Genomic DNA, 20603 nt, shown 5'->3' on the forward strand with positions numbered 1-20603 from the left:
TTCAGGTACAACTGACACTTTATTCCATAGTGATTGGGGTACATACAGTACTGAAACTGTGAAAGACAAAACAAAATGAAAGACCAGAGCAATTTTTTCCAGTGTTAACTGACTATGGAATGCATTAATGTTTTGGCACAAAAAAGTGGGCAACAATACACTCTATTATAATAAAGTTCTGTCAAAGACAAGATTCTAGTACTGAGGTGATTTAGTAGTCATATCTGTGTTCTGCAGAGCAACACAATATACATGATTCACATGCTACTTCATACAAGTTACATCATCAGGCGTCCACTAGCAGGCTTTCTGGGAGTTCAAGTGAGGTCCCTGATATTTTGTTCACAGCTACTACTACATGAAATATACTCTTGAAAAAAACAGCCTCTCTCCTGTATGGATATGTACCAGCTCCTGAGAATTCTGCCCGGCTTATGTTTAAGTGTCTAGATTGCACCAGAATTTGAGTCAATAGAGGAGGAGAGGGGGGCAATTTTGTTAGTTCTCTACTAACTTGAACATGGTGTTCCACATAAGCTATGGTCCCATCTCATGGGGACTCTTGTGTTCTGCATGTCCTTAAAAATCCACATTTGATTTTTAAATCATGGCATCTGTGCAATGTTTAACTAAGTGTATACTCTGTGGTGTGGGTGGGTGTGGAAAAACCTCAATTGTAGCAACATAAGGTACAGCATGTATACAAGTTTCTCACTGGCACAAGAAATGGAACCTTAGCTGACACTGATCACATTTTGTCCAGCAAGGAAACCCATGGATTGCATCACTTTCTTCATCCTCCAAAAGAAGCAAAACAACCCAAGAAGCTAGGGCTGCAATAGGATGACTTACCTAGGGCTTCCAACTTTGTAATTACCAAAGTTCAGGACAAAGAGTGTCCTGCTCTGAACATGAACAATAAGAAGGGTAACGTGAACTAGGTTCACTTGTGGAGGACTCCGGTGCTAAGTGTGGCTCTTCATTCAGGCAGTTCAGAACTGGGTAGTGCTAGAGAATCCAGTTTAGATGCCAGTAGATTCAAGGCCAATTTATGCTACCAGTGCAATCCAGCAGCAAACCTTTTCAGGGAATTTGGAGAAAAGGGGGCTGCATTTTTAAATCCTCCACACATAAAACCACTCTGCATAAGCACTTTTACTCCATGTCAAGAAAGAAGGCTATGGCAAATCCCTCTTGATGATGTGCTAATTTTTTTATTTTTAAATGAAGGGTTATTGTATATAATGGATTATTCAAACGTCCAGCTTGAGAAAGGCTTTACTGTATCAGTGCGTAACTGGTCTTTGGTGTCAGTGCCAAGCACTTTGTGGTTTAGGTAGCAGTTCCATACCTAGAGGCCAAGATTTGATAAATTTGGGGCAGCTGCTTGTCTTGGTCTTCTCTGGCCAGGTAATATCTCAGGATAATCACTGTGATGATGTTATACCACAAATCTTTAACTATTACAGAGTAGGACTGCTGATTTAGGCAGAAACTTTGAAGCAGTCCTAGTATCCAGCTCCCTGTAGAGTCTAGTTCCAACTTCAGATAAAACTTTGCTATGCTACAAACATGAACTATAAACTGATTCTGCCCCATGATTAGGCCCATGTTGTAAGGACAGAAAGGTTTAATAAACTCAAGCCAATAGTAGGGAAGTACAAGTGTGCTAAGTATATTAAGTGTGCATATATCAAGACTTCAAGGAGTATTTTCTTCTGTATACACTCACTATTCAAATTCAGAAAAAGCCCTGCTATAAAGGAAGTGGTTCTTGATTCATGATAGTGATTTCCAGAACCATCATGGGGAAAAAATCAGGAATGCTAACAACCCTAGAAACTACCCTGGAAACTGATTTTGAAGAGTGGTATGGAATTTCATTAATAAAATAAGTTACTGAGCAAGGCTGCCATTCTACTGGAAGCAAGACCCACTGAATTCAATGGGACTCAGTAAGTAGGACTGCACTGTAAAAAGCCTCTAATCAGAGATCCAAAGTTTGTACCACCAACTTATCATGAATATTTCTGCTTTGGTACAACAAGCCATATGCAGGTACCATAAAAACAATGTAGCAGCTGATGACAGACACAATTTACAAGGTTTTAGTCAGAAAGCCTTTATATCATTGGAAGTATATAGGTAGTATACTGATAATAGAGCTTTATATAGTTAGGCAGCAGAGACACCAGGAAGTATCAAACAGAGAAACCCTTTTGCAGGAATGTTTAGACTTCAGTGCAGCAACAAGGAGTCAATTGAAGCAGACTTAGCATGCCTCCTTATGGCAAGGATTAAAGAAGCAACAACAGAGCTGCCTTTCTGTCCTTTAGGCTATGGGGTTTGTGTTTTAGCTGGAGAGTTGAAGGGTTAGTTTACATAGCCATTATTATTTATTATTTTGCAGGCAAATATTGCCACCAAATCACTGTTATGCTTCCCCTGTTATTTGCTCCTATAAATTTACTTCCACAGGGTGAAACCAAGCCTTCACTTCCATATTAAATCCAAACTACATCAACACTTTCCCCCTTCAAGTTAATTTCTATGAATGCTTCTTTATTTCAGCATGTCAGTATCATGCAAATTAAATCTTCTGACTTAGTGGAACAGTATAGGCACCTGTCAGGAAAACAGATTGTCTTTCACCCTGGGGGAATAACTTCTAATTGAAGGACAGAAATGATAGGAGCATCATTATTCAGAGAGCTTTTAAGTACAATTAATCCTGGTAAAGGGCAACAGAATAGTACAAATTATATTTCCCACTTACATTTATTGAATTTCCTATATCAGGATAGGCAATTATGCCCTTCAGATATTGGACTACAATTCCCATGAGCCAAAGTCAGCATGACCATGACCAATATTATGGGTGATGTAATCCAAAACACTGGGAAGGCACTGTGCTGCCTCTATATTCCATGAAATAGTTCGGCTGTATTTTCCTTTCCTACTTACGTGGCTAGTTGGGCTTCTTGATAATGCACCTCAATCACTAGTTAGAAGCACCAGGCAACGGTGGTCTTAACCAGGAAGATGATAAGATACTTAGATGGTATGTCAGCCCTTGAAGAGTTCCTAACACTAATTAGATAAGTTCTCCATTGTTTGCAATGGTGTAACAGGTTTCATGAGAATACCAATGGTCTATTCTTTTTGCACATGTGGTGGAAAACATATGACTAAGGCCTTACGTGTGTTGCAGAATTTGTCAGAACAAATATTCTTTCAAATAAATGCTACAGTAAACATCAACACAATTGAAATTTTCTTTTAAAAAATCATTCAAGATAGCTATAATTTTAGGCATAAAAACCTAAATGGCAGACTGCTGAAAGTCAACCCTCTCCCTTATTCAGCAGAATACACCACAGGAAAAACAAAATAACTAGATCTCACACTATCTCTTCTTCACTATCAACCTTTTCCAGGGAGTTCAGCATTGGCTTTAGAGAAAAAAGAGTGCTGCAGATAAAACAAGAATAAAAAACAGCCAAAAATTAAACCCATTAAGATTAATGTCAGCGAAATAATGACGAGATACATAAGACCAGCTATACAGGTATCAGTTCATCAACTCTGAGATTTACATAATCATGTGGATTTTTCTCAGACGATTAATGTAATATACCTTGTTTATGAACTATCTGAATTTTTACTGGATAAAAATGGCAAACAGACCAGCATCCAGAAAAGACTTATAGCAGGGTGAAAACCCTTGCTTTCATTCAAGGCTGCCAGAATAAAATTCTCCTCTACAGCATCACACTTTACCCCATGTGTGTCACTGGCTGCTTGTAATCAATTCTGTTCACTACAGTTCTCTTCAAATGCACCTTCCAAGGCACAAGCAGCAATCTGGTACTGTGGGATAATGAATGCAATGCATTTTGCATGGCAGGTGGAACTGTAAGTATGGTTATGTAAAATCCCAGATTCTGAATTTCTGTTTTGGTTACCTATTAACTTGGACCTCTGGAGGAGAGAAAGAGAAGAGTGGAATGCAAAGCAGGAAGTAGAGGAGGAAAAAGAAATGTGTAACCAAAATAAAGCATGTTTTAGTACAAAAAAGAAAACGGACAGAGATGCTTAAAACTGGGACTGGTCATTCTCATGCAGAAAAACAGATTTTAGGGCCAATGTTGGTTATTCAAATTCATTTTGTTACATTTTCATATGTGAAGCTTTTGACTTTGAGTCTTTCTGCTGCTATTTACATGAATGTCCACTTGTTCTTAAAGTAGAAGAACAGGTAGAATAGAAGCAATTTGATCAATGCAGTTATAAACTCATTGAAGAAAAGCAATATAAGCTTCATGTATGAAGACTCCCTAAGTAAATTTTATCAGCAAATGCATTAAAAAGTACAAAAACAACCAACCTAATCCAACTCTGTTACAGTGACCAATCCCCAAAGAAGAAGAGAAAGAACCAGAGGTCACCTGAATATAACAGCCCAGTACAAAGACATGAAATCAATTTTACCACAGTATTGTCTCCTGCTGAAGGCATGGGCATTACCTGAGCCCTTTTCTTCCAGCTTTGGCCAGGTCTGAAAGCTAACCAGAAGTTTTCATGCAGGTACATGTGGTTTCCTATCCCAACCCCACCACCACTTTTAGTAAATGAGAAACAACTGTAGACAATATCGAATAGGAATGGAAGAATGAGTAGCAGGGGAGGAGTTGCTTATTCTAGTTTTCTTCTAGAATAACTTTCCACTTAACTCCTCCCTAAGCTTCATTTTTACCAGCAAAAGTCACAATACTATCAGGTAAAGATGTAGCTTAGTGAGGTATTTTGAGCAGGGAAAGTGTTACAGGAAAAGAGGCATTTTCATTTTCCATTCCTGTTCTCCAATATGAAGCCTCCCTTGGTTGTTTGACTTTGCTTTGTTTTTTTAAAAAAATAAAAATAATTGATTGACTGCTTTGGTCATAAATACTGGGGTGGAAAGAAGACAGAGCAACGTGAAAGAAGGGGCGCAGTAGGAAGTTCCTATGAAGTAGCTACCGGTAGTATCAGCAACAACAAGCGTTGCACCATTGTATCCTAGCACCTGTGTTATACTGTGCAGGAGGATGTGGATCATTGCCATTTCACCGGACACCAACACCTTCACAGGGTTTGTGCAGGAGGCTTAATAAAAGTCACAACTTCTCTGGCAATGACCTTATGCCCTTAAGGAAACCTGCTTGCCTCATATTTGGGAACTCTGGGCTAAGGCTTGTCCTGGGAATGAAACATGAACAAAATGAATGTGCTTTTAATCAGTGTCAAGAGATAAGTAGACATTGGTCTTAAGATTTGTGGCAATCAAAAGTAATCTTAGAAGTGGTCCCTACTTCTGGCTCCTAGACCAATTTCACACCAACCACTAATCAGCTTGATGATCCTCTGTAAGCCCAGACAAACTTGCTGAAAGTTCTTTTACATCAGAAAAAAGCATATATGTGCACCTGAATCACCATCTGAAGGGGCACCATTGTAAACAAAGGTTAGTAGCACAGTGGTACAGTAGATTGTCAAGAAAACCAATAAAAGTGGATACAGATTCATCTACCTTGCATGTACGTTATTGCCAGTTACAAGGGAGGGAGTCTGTAAACTCATAAGTGTGACATTTTATTAATAAGGACAGAACAACAAGTGAGTGCCCCATCTACTTTTTCTAGCTCTGTGTTAGCTATAGGGATCAACATGTGGTCCTTCAGTTTTTCAAAGACCTATTTAGGAAGAAAAGAAAAGAAAACAGTGTGTTATATTTATGAATCTTTTTACTTCCCCAGCACTGGTTTCTAAAACATTTCAGTAAGAGGTTGCAAATAGTAGTGGAACAGCTAAGCCTAAAATTGAACACTTTGGGTTGAAAGCACAAACCTTGGCACATTTATCCACTGACCCATTTTAAATATTTTTTGATATAGATCCCAGGAAGCAATACTCTGGGGGTGGGGGGGGGGGAGAAGATTGACAAATGTGTTATTATTCTGTCTTTGCGGCCATGAGCCAAGACAAAAATACTTACCATATGTGATGAATAATACTGAATGTGATTTTTAGCAGACACTGTATCCAAAGAGATGGAAAATGGGTATAGACATCAGCAATCGCAAGACTTTTTATGTACTCGCCACCTATATAAAAGATATGCAGGGCTGGCTTTGCCATGCACTAAGGGGAAGAGACCTACTTAAGGCAGCACTGTGGGGTGGGTGGAATGGTATTCAAGACCCAGAGTGTTTTGTGTGGTAACTCACACATGGAGGTCTATGTCCTCTATGAATTATCAGTGCATAGTTTCTGGCCCAATACTTTTAGCAGCAGTCATTATTAACAGCACTGCTAACAAGCCAATTATAGCCAGACTATGTAAATAAAAAAAGTCATTCACCCCAAACTAAGCCAGACTATGTATATAAAAAAGTCACTCACCGCAAAGCATATATTCAAATATGAGGGAGAATGCTCTCTGTGAGACTCACACCCAGCACAAAGTTTTGTAGGGACACAAGACACAATCAGGAATGGGACTGCCTAGCCAATAATCCTCATTATACTAAAAACTGGATAAAGAACTTGGAGACACATCCCCAAACTAAGCTTTGGGACATCCCAAAGAATATGCCCCAAAATCAACTTTTGTGAGTTGCCATAACATCACATCCACACTGCAAGGCACTTTCGAGCATGACTTCCTCATGTGAATAATATCCACTGTAAGCAGAATACAAAAGTGTGTGTGTGTGTGTGTGTGTGTGTCCCACAGTAAGCTTTGAGAGATGTCCAACTATACACCCAAACCTTCATGACTATGCCCTCTAGTATATCATGGTGCCAGGCCTTACTCTTATTTTAGCTACAGGCCACTGTTAAGTGCATTGGCCCATGTCTCCTGGATGAAATATGACCTTGCTCTTTGTTGAACTGTCAGAAAGTGAACTTGGGACACACGGAATCTGTTTCCAACTGCATTTTTGACCCTGGCAGGAGCTCCAATGCATATCAGTGACAAGACTATTAGGAGGTTTACATTACTTCTATATAACAGAGCTGCTGGACTGTGCTACCTCAAAGGCAACTTTGATGCCTGTAACCTAAAGTGCATGATCTGGTGAAAAAAATGCTGCTTATTCATTCTGCCGTAGTAAAACAAATTGGCATAGTCTCAGATTTACCTATCCCCTGCCACTTCTACGACTTGGAAATCCCTCTCCCTCTTGATGTCTGAGGAAGGACTAACACAAATCAGGTGATAACAAACACTGTTATGTATCAGCATCAGTCTTCCAAGTAATTTAATGGACCAATAATATGATTAATAGTAGCAAATGTCTCGGCCTGTGCTGTAAATCCCTTACCTCAGGTAAAGGGCAGGGGCTTATGAAAGCTTTAAGGAGCTATAAGAAACTACTAAGGAGCAAGAAATTGTATTCTGGCCTTCTGCGACTATGCACATGATATAAGCAGGAATAAATTTTGTTCACATTCATGGAAATGGCAGCTTTAGTGCCTTTACTCAGACCAGCGGAGTACTCAAGACACTAGATCTTAAAGTCTACCAAACAAACATTCTTACCAACCCCATGTACACAATCCCACTGTTATGCTACATGCCTCACACATTTTTTCTCCTTCATGCATAGAAACAATCTTTGAAAACCAACGAACAAACCCTTGAATCATATTTGGAGATTGGATTAAAATACGTTCTTCTCCTTGCACTGCACAATTAATAGTACCTTACAGGGACTTTAGCTTTTACCTTTGCACTTTCTGGATATTCTTCGGGGGCCCGGTGCAACAAAATATGGCCCTTGCCAGGAATGTTTAAGTATAAACAGTTTGCTGCAGCATCATCAGGAACTGTGAGCTTGTCATAGCGATGGTCGCTCATTTGCTGCATGGTCTGTTATGAAAAGTCAAGTCAGAATTGTTTAGTGCAAAGCTCCAGGACCTTTAAAAATGAGACTTTAGTTGCTGTTTTATCAATAGATAGATAAATATTATATATACACACAAAGTACCATTTTACTATAAAGGTTTCTAATTCCAACCATGATGCTGCTTTTCTTGCAGTCAGCATTTTAAATACAGGCACAGGATTCATTTATTCAACTGAACTGTATCTCTATACTACCTGCCATGCATATTATATCTCATAATTAGAAAACTGCAAAACATATATAAATATAACTAAAACAACAAACTATACAACAAAAGCAGTGGGGATAAATAAGGGCATTTGTCATTTCTACCCAACAAAGAAATCCCTTCATGTTACACAGGATCACACATTTGTAAGATAGTAAAAGGGAAAATAATATTCTATATAACAGACTTTCTTAAAGCATGTCCCAAGAAGTTTAATTGTTCAGAAAGTCAATCATGTTATTGTCTAAAAATGTTAAATTTGGATTTTTAAAAGCTATGACAGACTGCTTTGAATCTGTGTACTTTTTGAGGTAAATATCTGTAAAATTAAAGTACATTAGAATTAGATTGGGGTGGTCAACATGCAGCCCATAAGACAACCTTCCACCAGGATACCCATTTTTAAAAAAATTAACAAAGTGGCATGCAATAGCAAACTGGATTGTTCTTTTTGCAAGCTTATTTTGTCTATTTTCGTGCTCCTGAGCAACTACAGAGCATGTAAAGGGTTGAATTTAACCTTTTTAGTACTACTGAACACTATGAAGTAGTTTTCTGTTGAATTCTAGAGCCTAAAATAGCAACCAGCCCTTCTGCAGTTGCATACCCCGATTTTAATCATGGTGTGCTAGCAAGTTGCAATAATTCACAACATGCTGTTAAGAAGGATAATATTTAACCAGCTCTGAATAACCACCATCACTCTTACAATCCATCTCCACCAGTGCCACAAACAATTGGCCTAACTGACCTTGTTTCCCAGGGATACTCTTACCTTCCATACCTGACCTACATTATTCTCCCTGGTTTGTCCCTATTTTCCTCTTTGGGGAGATCTTTGAGATGTCTTTAAATTTTTTTAAGGTGTACCGGATTGCCCATGATTGAGGTTTCAGCCCTGAGAGCTTTAGCTGTGGGGAGGTATAGAAATGTGATGATGATGAATAAATTTATTAGATTTATATCCCTCCTTTTTTTAAAGAACGCAAGGTGATTTATATCATTCTGCTCTCAATCTTATTTCCACAACAACAACCCTGTGAGGTAGGTTCGGCTGAGTATCTGTGACCAGCCATGTTGGCTCCATGGCTAAGTGGGGACCAGAATGCAGATTGCCTGAGTCCCAGTCCTGTATTCTTATAACCACACTGGCTCTCCTTATAACAATACCCTTCATCTCTTTTATTTCATCTTCATTTCTGAGGGTTAAAATGGACATAAAATTTAGAGGGCTGTTCTGAAAAGGTTCTTTGCATCACAAATGAATTGGCCAAAGAGCCAACCAAAGAAACTAACTCTAGTTCAAACTGTCAGTCTTAGTTGTCTTTGTTCCTCTCACCTTTCCGGGCCACTGGGCTGGTAGCATAAGCCAAACCAGTCCAGTATTGAAATGTGCTGGATGACTGCAATATATTGACTGTCTCAGCCTGTGTATATGTCCACAGCTCAGAAGAAACCAGAGAGACAGAAGGAAGGCTTGCAGGACCATGGACAGATCATTAGGTGCCAGGAACTTGCTCCAACTAACAACAGGCCAAAGATGCCCTCCCATTTCCTAGGCCCACTTGTGAACTACAAAAGAAGAAAAAATGACATCTTCAGAAGGACAGAGAACTGATCAGAAGAACAGTACCAGCCACTGAGGCTTCCCTGGTCATCCCCCACCCCTTTTGCCACAGTGGTAGTACTTCTTCAAACAGTTTGGGGTGAAGACTGCTGGGAGGGTCATTTCACCCTTTCCTCTCCCACTACATATATTTAACGGCTGCCCCTGGCAGAGGGCCATGTTTTTGGTGCAAGACAAAGTTACCTGAAGAACTGTCTCCTTTCATATATAAATGCTTGGACCCTAGGATCATCTTCAGTGGTCCTTCCTAGGAGCCCTCATCAAAGGAAGGTCGGTAAGTGGCAATTAGATGAGGGCCTTTTCCATGGCTCCCTGGCTGTGGAATGAGCTTCACAGAAAAGTTTGCCTGGCATTTACACTATACTCTTTCCAGCTCCAGTATAAGACCATAACTTCCCAAGCATTTTAGTCTGCTTTTTTCTCCCTAAACCTGTCACAGTATTTTAAATCTTTGCACTACTGCTAGCTTTTGCTTTGCTTTTTACCTCTATTTTATACTCTTGTCTTAAAATTTATACAGCAACCTGTTGTGTGTTATGGACTCAATTGCTGTGAATCACCTGAACAGCCTCAGCTACCGGACAGCAGAGAAATGTAGTAAAGGAATAAATAACCCAGTAGTCATGTCTTCTCCACAGTGGTCCCCCGGATAGTGCCATGGCATGATGTGGTGTCATTTCTAACAGAGTTGCAGGATGGAAAAAGTTGGTGGTTTTTTACTAGTACGAAACAGCATCAGGACTTCCCTATGGCTTACCTTCTTGGTTGTGTTCTTCATCTTATTGTTCATATAAGGGTTAGGAGTAACTTAACTCTTCCACTTATATAGGAAACCTGTGTTGATGTGGAGAAAGAAGTGCTAATAATACTATAGTCTCTTCTGGAACATAGCCTATCCCTGCTAGATAGCAAAGTGAAGCCTGTACTGCTTGTAAGCTAGCAGGACTGTTCTACTGACACACCAGAGAAAACTTGCTACTGTATTAGAAGTTTCCATATGAACACCTTTGCAACACACTGCAGATGTGTGGTGAATGACAGGAGCCAAGGGTGTGTTTAGAGGATGAAGGAACAGTTAGAATTCTCCTAATTTGCAACAGATGAAGCAACAGGGAAGGGATAGGGCAGCTGGAATGACTAGGGGAGTGGGCAGAGAGTTGATAAATGTTGGCTTATGGAAGATGTAGAACTGCAGACCTTTTCATCTTTGACTAAGTAACAGCCAATAGGAGCAGCTGATTAATCCTTTCATGAGTGGGAGTTGGGGAGGAAAAAGTCTAGTTAGCCCACTCTTGTGAGGAGGGGGTTGGATCACTAGAGGTCACTTGTAAAGGAAACTCAGAATTCTGTACCACTGTCCATTTTGTTTTTAGATACCTCAGCTGATATTTTCTGCTGTTTTGTTTTTGACAAAACACTTTTGTTCTGAGTTATTTTTTGTAAAACAAAAACAAACAAAAAACAAACGAACACTGATCACCCAGATACCTTTCTGGGGTGAATGGCAGTATACAAATTTAGTGTAATACTACTATTATTATTCTCCTTCATGGATCGCTGCCTTGTCGTGGCAAAGGGGCTTGTGTAGCTCAATGAAGCTATGAGCTATGCTGTGCAGGGCCACCCAAGACGGACAGGTCATAGCAGAGAGCTCTGACAAAACGTGATCCACTGGAGAAGGAAATGCCAATCCACTCCAGTATCTTTGCCATGAAAACCCCATGGACAGTACCAAAAGGCAAAAAGATATGACGCTGGAAGATGAGCCCCTCAGGTCGGAAGGTGTCTAATATGCTACTGGGGAAGAGCAGAGGGCTAGTACTAGTAGCGCCAGAAAGAATGAAGCGACCGGATCAAAGCCGAAAGGACACTCAGTTGCTGATGTATCTGGTGGTGAAAGGAAAGTCCGATGCTGCAAAGATCTATACTCCGTAGGAACCTGGAATGTAAGATCCATGAATCAAGGCAAGCCGGATGTGGTCAAACAAGAGATGACATCTTAGGAATCAGTGAACTAAAATGGACAGGAATGGGTGAATTTAATTCAGATGACCATCAGGTATACTACTGCGGGCAAGAATCCCTCAGAAGAAGTGGAGTAGCCTTCATAGTCAATAAAAGAGTAGGAAAAACAGTACTGCGATACAATCTCCAAAATGACAGAATGATCTCAGTTCGAATCCAAGGCAAACCATTCAACATCACAATAGTCCAAGTCTATGCCCCAACCACTGGTGCTGAAGAGGCTGAAGTTGACCAGTTCTATGAAGGCCTACAACACCTTCTAGAATTAACTCCAAAAAATGATGTCCTTATTATCATAGGGGATTGGAATGCTAAAGTAGGAAGCCAAAAGATAACTGGAATAACAGGCAAGTTTGGCCTTGGAGTACAAAATGAAGCAGGGCACAGGCTGGTAGAATTTTGTCAAGAGAATACGATGGTCATAGCAAACACTCTTTTCCAACAACCCAAGAGATGACTCTACACATGGACATCACCAGACGGTCAACAAAGAAATCAGATTGACTGTGTACTCTGCAGCCAAAGAGGAAGAAGCTCTATACAGTCAGTAAAACTAAACCAGGAGCTGACTGTGGCTCAGATCATGAGCTTCTGGCTGCTAAATTTAGGCTTAAGTTGAAGAAAGTAGGGAAAAGCACTAGGCCACTCAGGTATGACCTAAATCATATCCCTGATGAATATACAGTAGAGGTGACAAATAGATTTAAGGGATTAGATCTGATAGACAGAGTGCCTGAAAAACTATGGATAGAGGTTCACAACATTGTACAAGAGGCAGCAACTAAAACAATCCCAAAGAAAAAGAAATGCAAGAAAGTAAAATGGCTGTCTGAGGAAGCTTTACAAATAGCTGAGGAAAGAAGGGAAGTGAAAGGCAAGGGAGAAAGAGAAATATACAAACAATTGAATGCAGAATTCCAGAGAATAGCAAGAAGAGATAAGAATGCCTTCTTAAATGAACAGTGCAAAGAAACAGAAGAAAACAATAGAATAGGGAGGACCAGAGATCTCCTCAAGAAAATTAGCGATTTGAAGGGAACATTTCAGGCAAAGATGGGCATGATAAAGGACCAAAATGTCAGGGACCTAACAGAGGCAGAAGAGATTAAGAAGAGGTGGCAAGATTACACAGAAGAACTATACAAGAAAGAGCTTAATGTCCCTGATAACCAAGATAGGGTGGTCACTGACCTCGAGCCAGACATCCTGGAATGTGAAGTCAAATGGGCCTTAGGAAGTCTGAGCAACAACAAAGCTAGTGGAGGCGACAGTATTCCAGTTGAGCTATTCAAAATCCTAAAAGACAATGCAGTAAAAGTGCTACACTCAATATGCCAGCAAATTTGGAAAACTCAACAGTGGCCACAGGATTGGAAAACGTCAGTTTACATTCCGATCCCAAAGAAGGGCAATGCCAAATAATGTTCAAACTACCGCACCATTGCACTCATTTCACATGCTAGTAAAGTTATGCTCAAAATCCTACAAGCTAGGCTCCAGCAGTATGCGGACCGAGAACTACCAGAAGTACAGGCCGGATTTCGAAGAGGGAAAGGAACTAGAGATCAAATTGCCAACATACGCTGGATCATGGAGAAAGCTAGGGAGTTCCAGAAAAACAACTACTTCTGCTTCATTGACTATGCTAAAGCCTTTGACTGTGTGGATCACAACAAATTGTGGCAAGTTCTTAAAGAGATGGGAGTACCAGACCATCTTATTTGTCTCTTGAGAAACCTATATGCGGGTCAAGAAGCAACAGTGAAAACTGGACACGGAACCAATGATTGGTTCAAAATGGAGAAAGGAGTTCGGCAAGGCTGTATATTGTCGCCCTGCCCATTTAACTTATATGCAGAGCACATCATGAGAAAGGCGGGGCTAGATGAATCCCCAGTTGGAATTAAGATTGCTGGGAGAAATATCAACAACCTCAGATATGCAGATGATACCACTCTCATGGCAGAAAGTGAAGAGGAACTAAAGAGTCTCTTGATGCAGGTGAAGGAGGAGAGCGCAAAAGTTGGCTTGAAACTCAACATTAAGAAAACTAAGATCATGACATCCGGGCCTCTCACTTCCAGGCAAATAGATGGGGAAGAAATGGAGGTAGTGATAGATTTTATTTTCCTGGACTCCAAGATCACCGCAGACGGGGACTGCAGCCAAGAAATTAAAAGACACTTCCTCCTGGGGAGGAAAGCTATGGCAAATCTAGACAGCATACTAAAAAGCAGAGATATCACCCTGCCAACAAAAGTGCGTATAGTCAAGGCTATGGTTTTCCCAGTTGCAATGCATGGCTGTGAAAGCTGGGCCATAATGTTGTCCATGGGGTCGCGATGGGTCGGACACGACTTTGCGACTAACAACACACTATTACTTTTACTAATAGTAATGATTATGTGCCATTAAAAATTGAATAGTTTTCTGATAAATTCTGTATGAGCATAGTATGTTTAATCGATTATAAGCAAACCAATCTACCACAAAGTAGCACATGTTTCTGCAGATCATTCATGTGTTTCCATACAAGAGCCCCTTAGCAGCTTGATTCCTGAATATCCTGTGGAGAATATGAAAGCGAAGTAAAGAATATTTTTCCATGCCAGAGGAAATATCATCTTTGTACTCTGAACTTTGTGTTTCTCTACCAGTTAAGTAGTTTATGTGAATTTCCACATTCACATCTCTTTTCATTATACAATGATCAGGTATTAAATACAATGCTATCTTGTACCCAAATGCTTAGCAAGAGAATTAATATAAACACAACAAAGGTTACATACCTAAATTGTGGCAAAATATTCTCTCTCTCTCTCTCTCACACACACACGCTACTAGGTTTTGTGACTTCCAAAAAAGGCAAGTATAGCAGCCTTATCTCTTTCATGACTCCATGGAATATCAGGTAGAAGGTTTTAGAAGTTAATCTGCACAATAATGTACATGTTTCTGTATTGTATAGCAGATCTGTATAGCAGCTCCAAATCTTTTTTTATGCACCTCAATAATCCTAATGCCTCATGTTATTTCTGATTATCAGAATCTGAGAACAAAAAGGGAACAGAGGCTGACCAACTATAAGACACAGAATGGTGAGTTATATGTCCTTGTATCTGAACCATGAATTTATATATATTTAATATCAATAAAACAGATCAATCTAAGAATGAAACATGTCACAGGTAGATATATTCTGTAAATTTTGCAAATATATGCAACTGTCTTTTGTTTGCATAATCTAGTATGTCAGATTTCTTGGCATGAAATTTGGATTGCCTAAAGAATAAATGCTAAAATAACTCTGTTCATAGTTATCAAAATTACATTTAAGGTGTACTGTTTATTGATGTGGCATCATACTACTAGTATCAGCACAGAAAGAACCTGAATTGGACTGGACCTGACCCAGTGGGGTGTCTCAATACGAAAGGAAAAAAAATAAATAAAAGTCTGCTATTGTAATTCTTATGGAAGCAGTTGCTCAACTCTTAGGAATGTATTTTGATTCAGTTGTAAATGATCATTTAAACAGAAGGCACAGAAACTAAACACCTTTTGCTTTTGTTTACAAAATGCAGTGCTTCCTTCTAAAATGTAACCTTATGTTTGGCAACACTTTCTGTATGATCCAAGGCCTCATGTGCAACCAAGCCCAAATTGTGGAATTACAAAAGGCATTTAGAAAGTACATGAGAGATTAAAATGCAGCTATATGACAGTTCTCTTAATTCATACACAGAGTTAGCAATAGCAAAGTTAATCTCCTGTTGATACATGTAACTCAGTGGCAGGTATTTAGAACCCTGCCCATAATTTCTGTCTTTGGAAGAATGTTCAACCAACAAGTTTAAACCCCTTTGAAAGACTCTAGTGGCCTCAAAAAACCATTTTTAGAATGCCAGGCAAGAGAGTATTAGGATGAGCCCAAAGCAGGTCTTAAATGAGTGAGAGCGCAAGTACTTAGGGTCTGCCTTGCAAGAAGTCAAATTATTCATCCATTTAGCCCAGTGGTGCATATGACTGGAAGATGCTCTGCAGAGTCACAGGCAAAAGTCCTTCCTTTCACATGCTATCTGATCATTTCACAATGAGAGATAAAAAGGATTTGAATTTGAGATGCGAAAAGCATGTGCTCTTACATTTTTGGGTAGAAGTTTAACCTGTGCAGCATTGCTCAGCTCTGGTTTGAAAAAACTGCTGAAAGCCCCTTGCTCTGATAGGCCAGAGAATCAGGTGCTAATCCCTGTAAGAACTTTCAGGTTAGATCTTGAATCTAAATACTGCATGGATTGGCTCATACGACACACTCCCTCTTTTCCATGCCTTTGTATGTGCAGGAACCACCCATGACAACAAGATACACAGCACAATTATCCATGCATTGGGTCACTTCACACGTTATGTTGTTGGGGTGGTGGTGAAAACAAACAAATATTCATACTTCTTCACAATAGAGGTACCAATTTAGGAATGGGTATAAATTGAGCTTAAGTATGCAGAAAATGCTAATCAGCAGAATTTACCTAAAATAAAATGCTCTGAATTTTCTTGAAAAATATCTGGGCATTACAAGTTTAAAAAAATTATATTCCCAGGTCAATTTTCTTTGAACTTTAGTAGCACTGGTACTGGAAATACCATATGTAGATTTATATCTCTGTCTTCTAAGATATATGCATTAGTCATAGCAGCTTATAATGGTTAAAATATCAAAGTTATTATCACTAAAACACAAGACTGATACTCAACCTTTCTTCAACATGTTTAATTTAACAGCATTGATTTAAAAAGAAATCAGAGGTAGAGGTATGACTCAAGTCGGCAGAAATTTGTGCCCCCTCCCAGAGCTGTGACAGGCAAAAGCAAAGGCGGGGAGGGTGGGTCTAACTCTGCACTGCACTGCACTCCCCCCCCCCCCGCCCCATTCAGGCACACCCTGAGGGAATATCCCATCTTCATCCAAGGGTGGTTTGGTCTTCCAGTAGTTGCAGAGCTGGAACAGAGGAGTTCAATATCATTCTTCCTTTTCTTCCCCCTAGATTAGTCCCACCCACTTATGCTTGTCATCTGATTAAAATTTGTTCACCAGCTTCTAACTTTGCCCTGCAGACAGTATGTCAGATACTGTGGGTGTAAAATAAACAAATGAATATTCTTCACATCAAAGCACAGTTCAATTCTTTCCTACTTATAGTTTACGTATGGCAATAGGACTGACTTCCACAGATGCTTACGGGATTATAATTAATTTACCCACTAGTTGCTTGCCTGAAACCACCCTGCTATTGTGCAGCCATCCTTGGATCCTAGTTCTAGAATGAGTCACGCTACACAAGGATGAAGGACAGATGTTAATAACTATATGGAGACCATATTTATGCATACAACTTTGGGGAAAATCTGGGGAAAATGCAGGTAGTCATACACATATGACTGCAAACAAACAGGATTTCATTTGGGGTTGGAATGCAGAGAAACCTCTCTATTTCCTGCAGCAGAGGCAGCTCATTGTTCCATAGTATACCCCAGGAAGGTTCCCAACACAAAATGTATGTCCACAAATTTCTCTTTCAGCTAGCAGCTAAATGATGGCAGTGATAGATCTGAATCTTCCTGCTTGCTGTTGAAGGCCCTCTGGACAGAAGATGGTGATCACAGGAGTACTTAATTAAGTACAAATGTCTACAGAATAGAAACAATGCACATTCATTTTGCCAGACTGTGCAGTGTTCAAGATGTACTACTGGGAAAACCTCCTTGTTTACAAAGATTAGAAATTCAGTTTGTGTGAGTCTGGTTTCCTGCCCAGAAACCTTTGTATGACCAGTTATACTAGCAGCCTGGCATTTCCTGCATGTCTAGTTTTCTGGGAATTCTGTCCCTCCTGTACAGGGTAATTTTTGCTCCACATTCTCTAAAGCCTGAGTCATGCTTTCCTGATGTCAAACAATGTAACTTCCAAAGCCCCCAATCTTGCTTTTTCCTATTGTGTTTTACAGAAGTCAACAGAGTAAAAAGGAATGCATTAAAGTGGCTAGCAAAGACATTAAACCAACAGAATATTTTTTTCTCATGCTGTCATCATAGCTCTTATTGTTCTGTTATGCCTTGACGTCCATACCAGGCAGATCCTTGTTGAACTTTTAGTTGAGACCCTTGGTACCAATGTAAAAGGCCTTACTTTTCAATGATACCTTAAAGGAAAGGGTGAATTCAGATAGCCAACTTACCATGTAAATCTGGGGAAGTTCTATTTATGCATTTGTTACATTTCTATTCTGCCTTTATTCCAATGAGCACAAGGCAGCATACTCAAACCCCCTCCTCTCCATTTTATCCTCACAAGAACCCTAAGATTGAGGCTGAAAGTCAGTAATTGGCCCACAGTCACCCAGCCAGCTTCATGGCAGGTTGGGGAGCAGAACTGGGGTCTCCTTAGTCTTAGTCTGAGAACAAAGTATATCTTGTGTGGTTTGGACTTCAACTCCCAGCATTTCTGACCATTGGCCATGTTGACAGGGGCTTCTGGAAGTTTAACTCTGCATCTATTTGGAGATCTACCTTCTGCCTTCCCCTGCACTACACATAATGGCTTTCACTTAACAAGCATGATAGTGCCTCAAGTTTCACCACATATTACAATGTGTGTTGGGTTGTGAGAGAAGCAAAAACATGACAGCAAAACTTAGTATGTTGGCTATACTGGGCCACAGGGAGAATAGCTACAGGTCAGTAAAAGGGCAATCTTATGCATGTTAGGAAAGTCCTACAGCTTTCTTCTGTCTAAAAGTGTATGGGCTGCACACAAAATGGAAAATTGGACTTATAAAATACCATTCTGGGCTGCAGGCAGGAAAGTGCTATCCTGTCCCCTTTTTTCCAAGAGGGTCTGACCAAGGGCTCAGCTCTCAATACTCTTAAATCACTACCGCTGATAACATTTGGATGGGTGAGTTAAACCATTCTCGTCCCATCACCTCCCCATCATATCAAACATTTTTATTACCCAGATGGGAACTTTCCTTAGTCCTCAAAGCACTCATAAGTCTTACTTTTTGAAATTCTAAGAACCATCCCTCCTTGAGGGTCTACCTAGAAAAATGTGTTCTTGATCATTCTTATTTCTTAAGGTGGGTGATATAGAGACCTGACTGATTAGAAAAGAGCTGTATTTCATTTCAAGATATCATAAGAAAATGCATTTCTTTTCAAGATGGCAGGATGCATACTATTAGTGTCCCATTTTAATCCACTCGTCATAGTCAATATTAAGTTGGCTTCCTGTAGGAATTAGAAGATTGCCCTGCCAAACTTTGCTGCATCAAGTTCAACCTGAAGAGAAACTTTGGTACAATCTGGACTTCAGCTTCTTAGTATTTTCATTTATAGATATTCCGATAGGGTGTCTGTATCCTCAAGTGGTATTTCAATGCACCCACTGTCACTGTGTCTACTATTAGCAGATGGGTCTTCAAATGTCATCCTACCCTCTCCAGCATGACTGCCAACTCATACCAGGCAGTTATCATTTCCTTATCTTTAGGGCAACCACTGGTGCACTTCTACTTTGGTGAGGTGCTATGGCACAAGCCTTGGTACACACCTCCTTAACTAGGAGGATTATTCAGCAGGTCATTTACACATGTAGTTCTCTTCCACTCCCCCAACCCAGGATGTGGATGCTGCTTTTGAACATCCCTTCCCTGCTTGCTTTCTTGCCCTGAAAGTTGGGCTTACTATGAAGTTATATTTTGATATGCCATCAGAATATCAGGCAGATGGAAAGCAGGTTAGATGCAAAAAGTGACATCACATTTCACATGTCCTCCCCTTTCTTTGTTACAGTCAAAATGAACACTCCTTAGGAATGTCTCTCTCTCTACATTTTCTCTTTTCTGTTTGTTCATAAGAGCTCTACAGGAAAAGATTTAACTGTTGCATGCTATATTTAAAGCTTGTGTGGCTGTTATTTAATGGGTCTTCTATTTATTATTTATATGCTGCCCCATTAGCCATAGGCTCTCTAGGTGGCTTACATCATATTAAAAATCCATAAAAACAATACAATATACAACATGACAATGGACAACTATAAAAGACCAATAAAAAATAAGCTATCAAAATTGAATAAAACCAAAATAAACAAAATAGAAATAATAAAATATTAAATAGAATATTTATTATTCCAAACTCCAAAACTTAAAAAAAAAAAAAAACTGCTGAGCCACTTTCTCAGAAGAGACATTAAGCTTGCTGGAAGATGGGCTAACACTCTCTCCTGCTCTGGGAACAAGAATTGGTGTTTCCCACATGAAGGATTTTCCATAGCAAATGCGTTTTGCTGTTTTGGCCAGAGTCATTTCTCTCTCTTTTTTTTTTCCTTATCTTTTCAGCCAGGATTGCCACAAGGCAAAAAAACAAAGGAAAGAAACTTGCATATATACTCCCACTGGCCTAATTGTTTCTCATGTGCCTTTCAAAAGTAGTTAGGAATGTAACTAGTAAGACAGCCTGCACATATGCACTACTTTTAACATATGTACAAGGTACTCTTCTGAATCAGTCTTCTGGCAAAGTCTCAGAGGTGGCTTAGCACCAGCCCTTCCATAGGAATTCCAGTAGAAAACAAAAGTATGTGCAGGAAAATGCTCAAGGAAATGGCTCAAACTATTACACTGAAGAAATTTTGGAGAATGAACATCCTGTCTTTTAGAACATAACATGGGGAAAAAGGAAGCTGGTCCTCAGGAAAGCAAACAAGAACAAGAAGGGAAGCAAAGTTCCT

At 39.7% G+C, this 20603-nt stretch overlaps 1 protein-coding gene across 10 annotated transcripts in view; it reads right to left on the reverse strand.

The window, feature by feature from the left end:
• The window catches only part of DDAH1 (dimethylarginine dimethylaminohydrolase 1), a 156821-nt gene continuing 136218 nt past the window's right edge, over positions 1–20603 (reverse strand). For 8 of the 10 annotated variants that reach the window (XM_044432465.1, XM_044432462.1, XM_044432456.1 and 5 more), the window contains 2 exons: positions 7772–7915; positions 1–5732 (listed from right to left, as the gene is read on the reverse strand). In XM_044432465.1, the coding sequence (XP_044288400.1) occupies positions 5616–5732; positions 7772–7915 (261 nt within the window). In that variant the 3' untranslated portion in view covers positions 1–5615. Of the gene's footprint in view, positions 5733–7771; positions 7916–9239; positions 9733–20603 lie in introns of those variants that run through there. The other 2 variants (XR_006414951.1, XM_044432457.1) reach the window with 2 other exon arrangements.

This window comes from Varanus komodoensis, unplaced genomic scaffold (assembly GCF_004798865.1).
Source record: "Varanus komodoensis strain SLA01 unplaced genomic scaffold, ASM479886v1 scaffold24, whole genome shotgun sequence".
Lineage (NCBI taxonomy): Eukaryota > Metazoa > Chordata > Lepidosauria > Squamata > Varanidae > Varanus > Varanus komodoensis.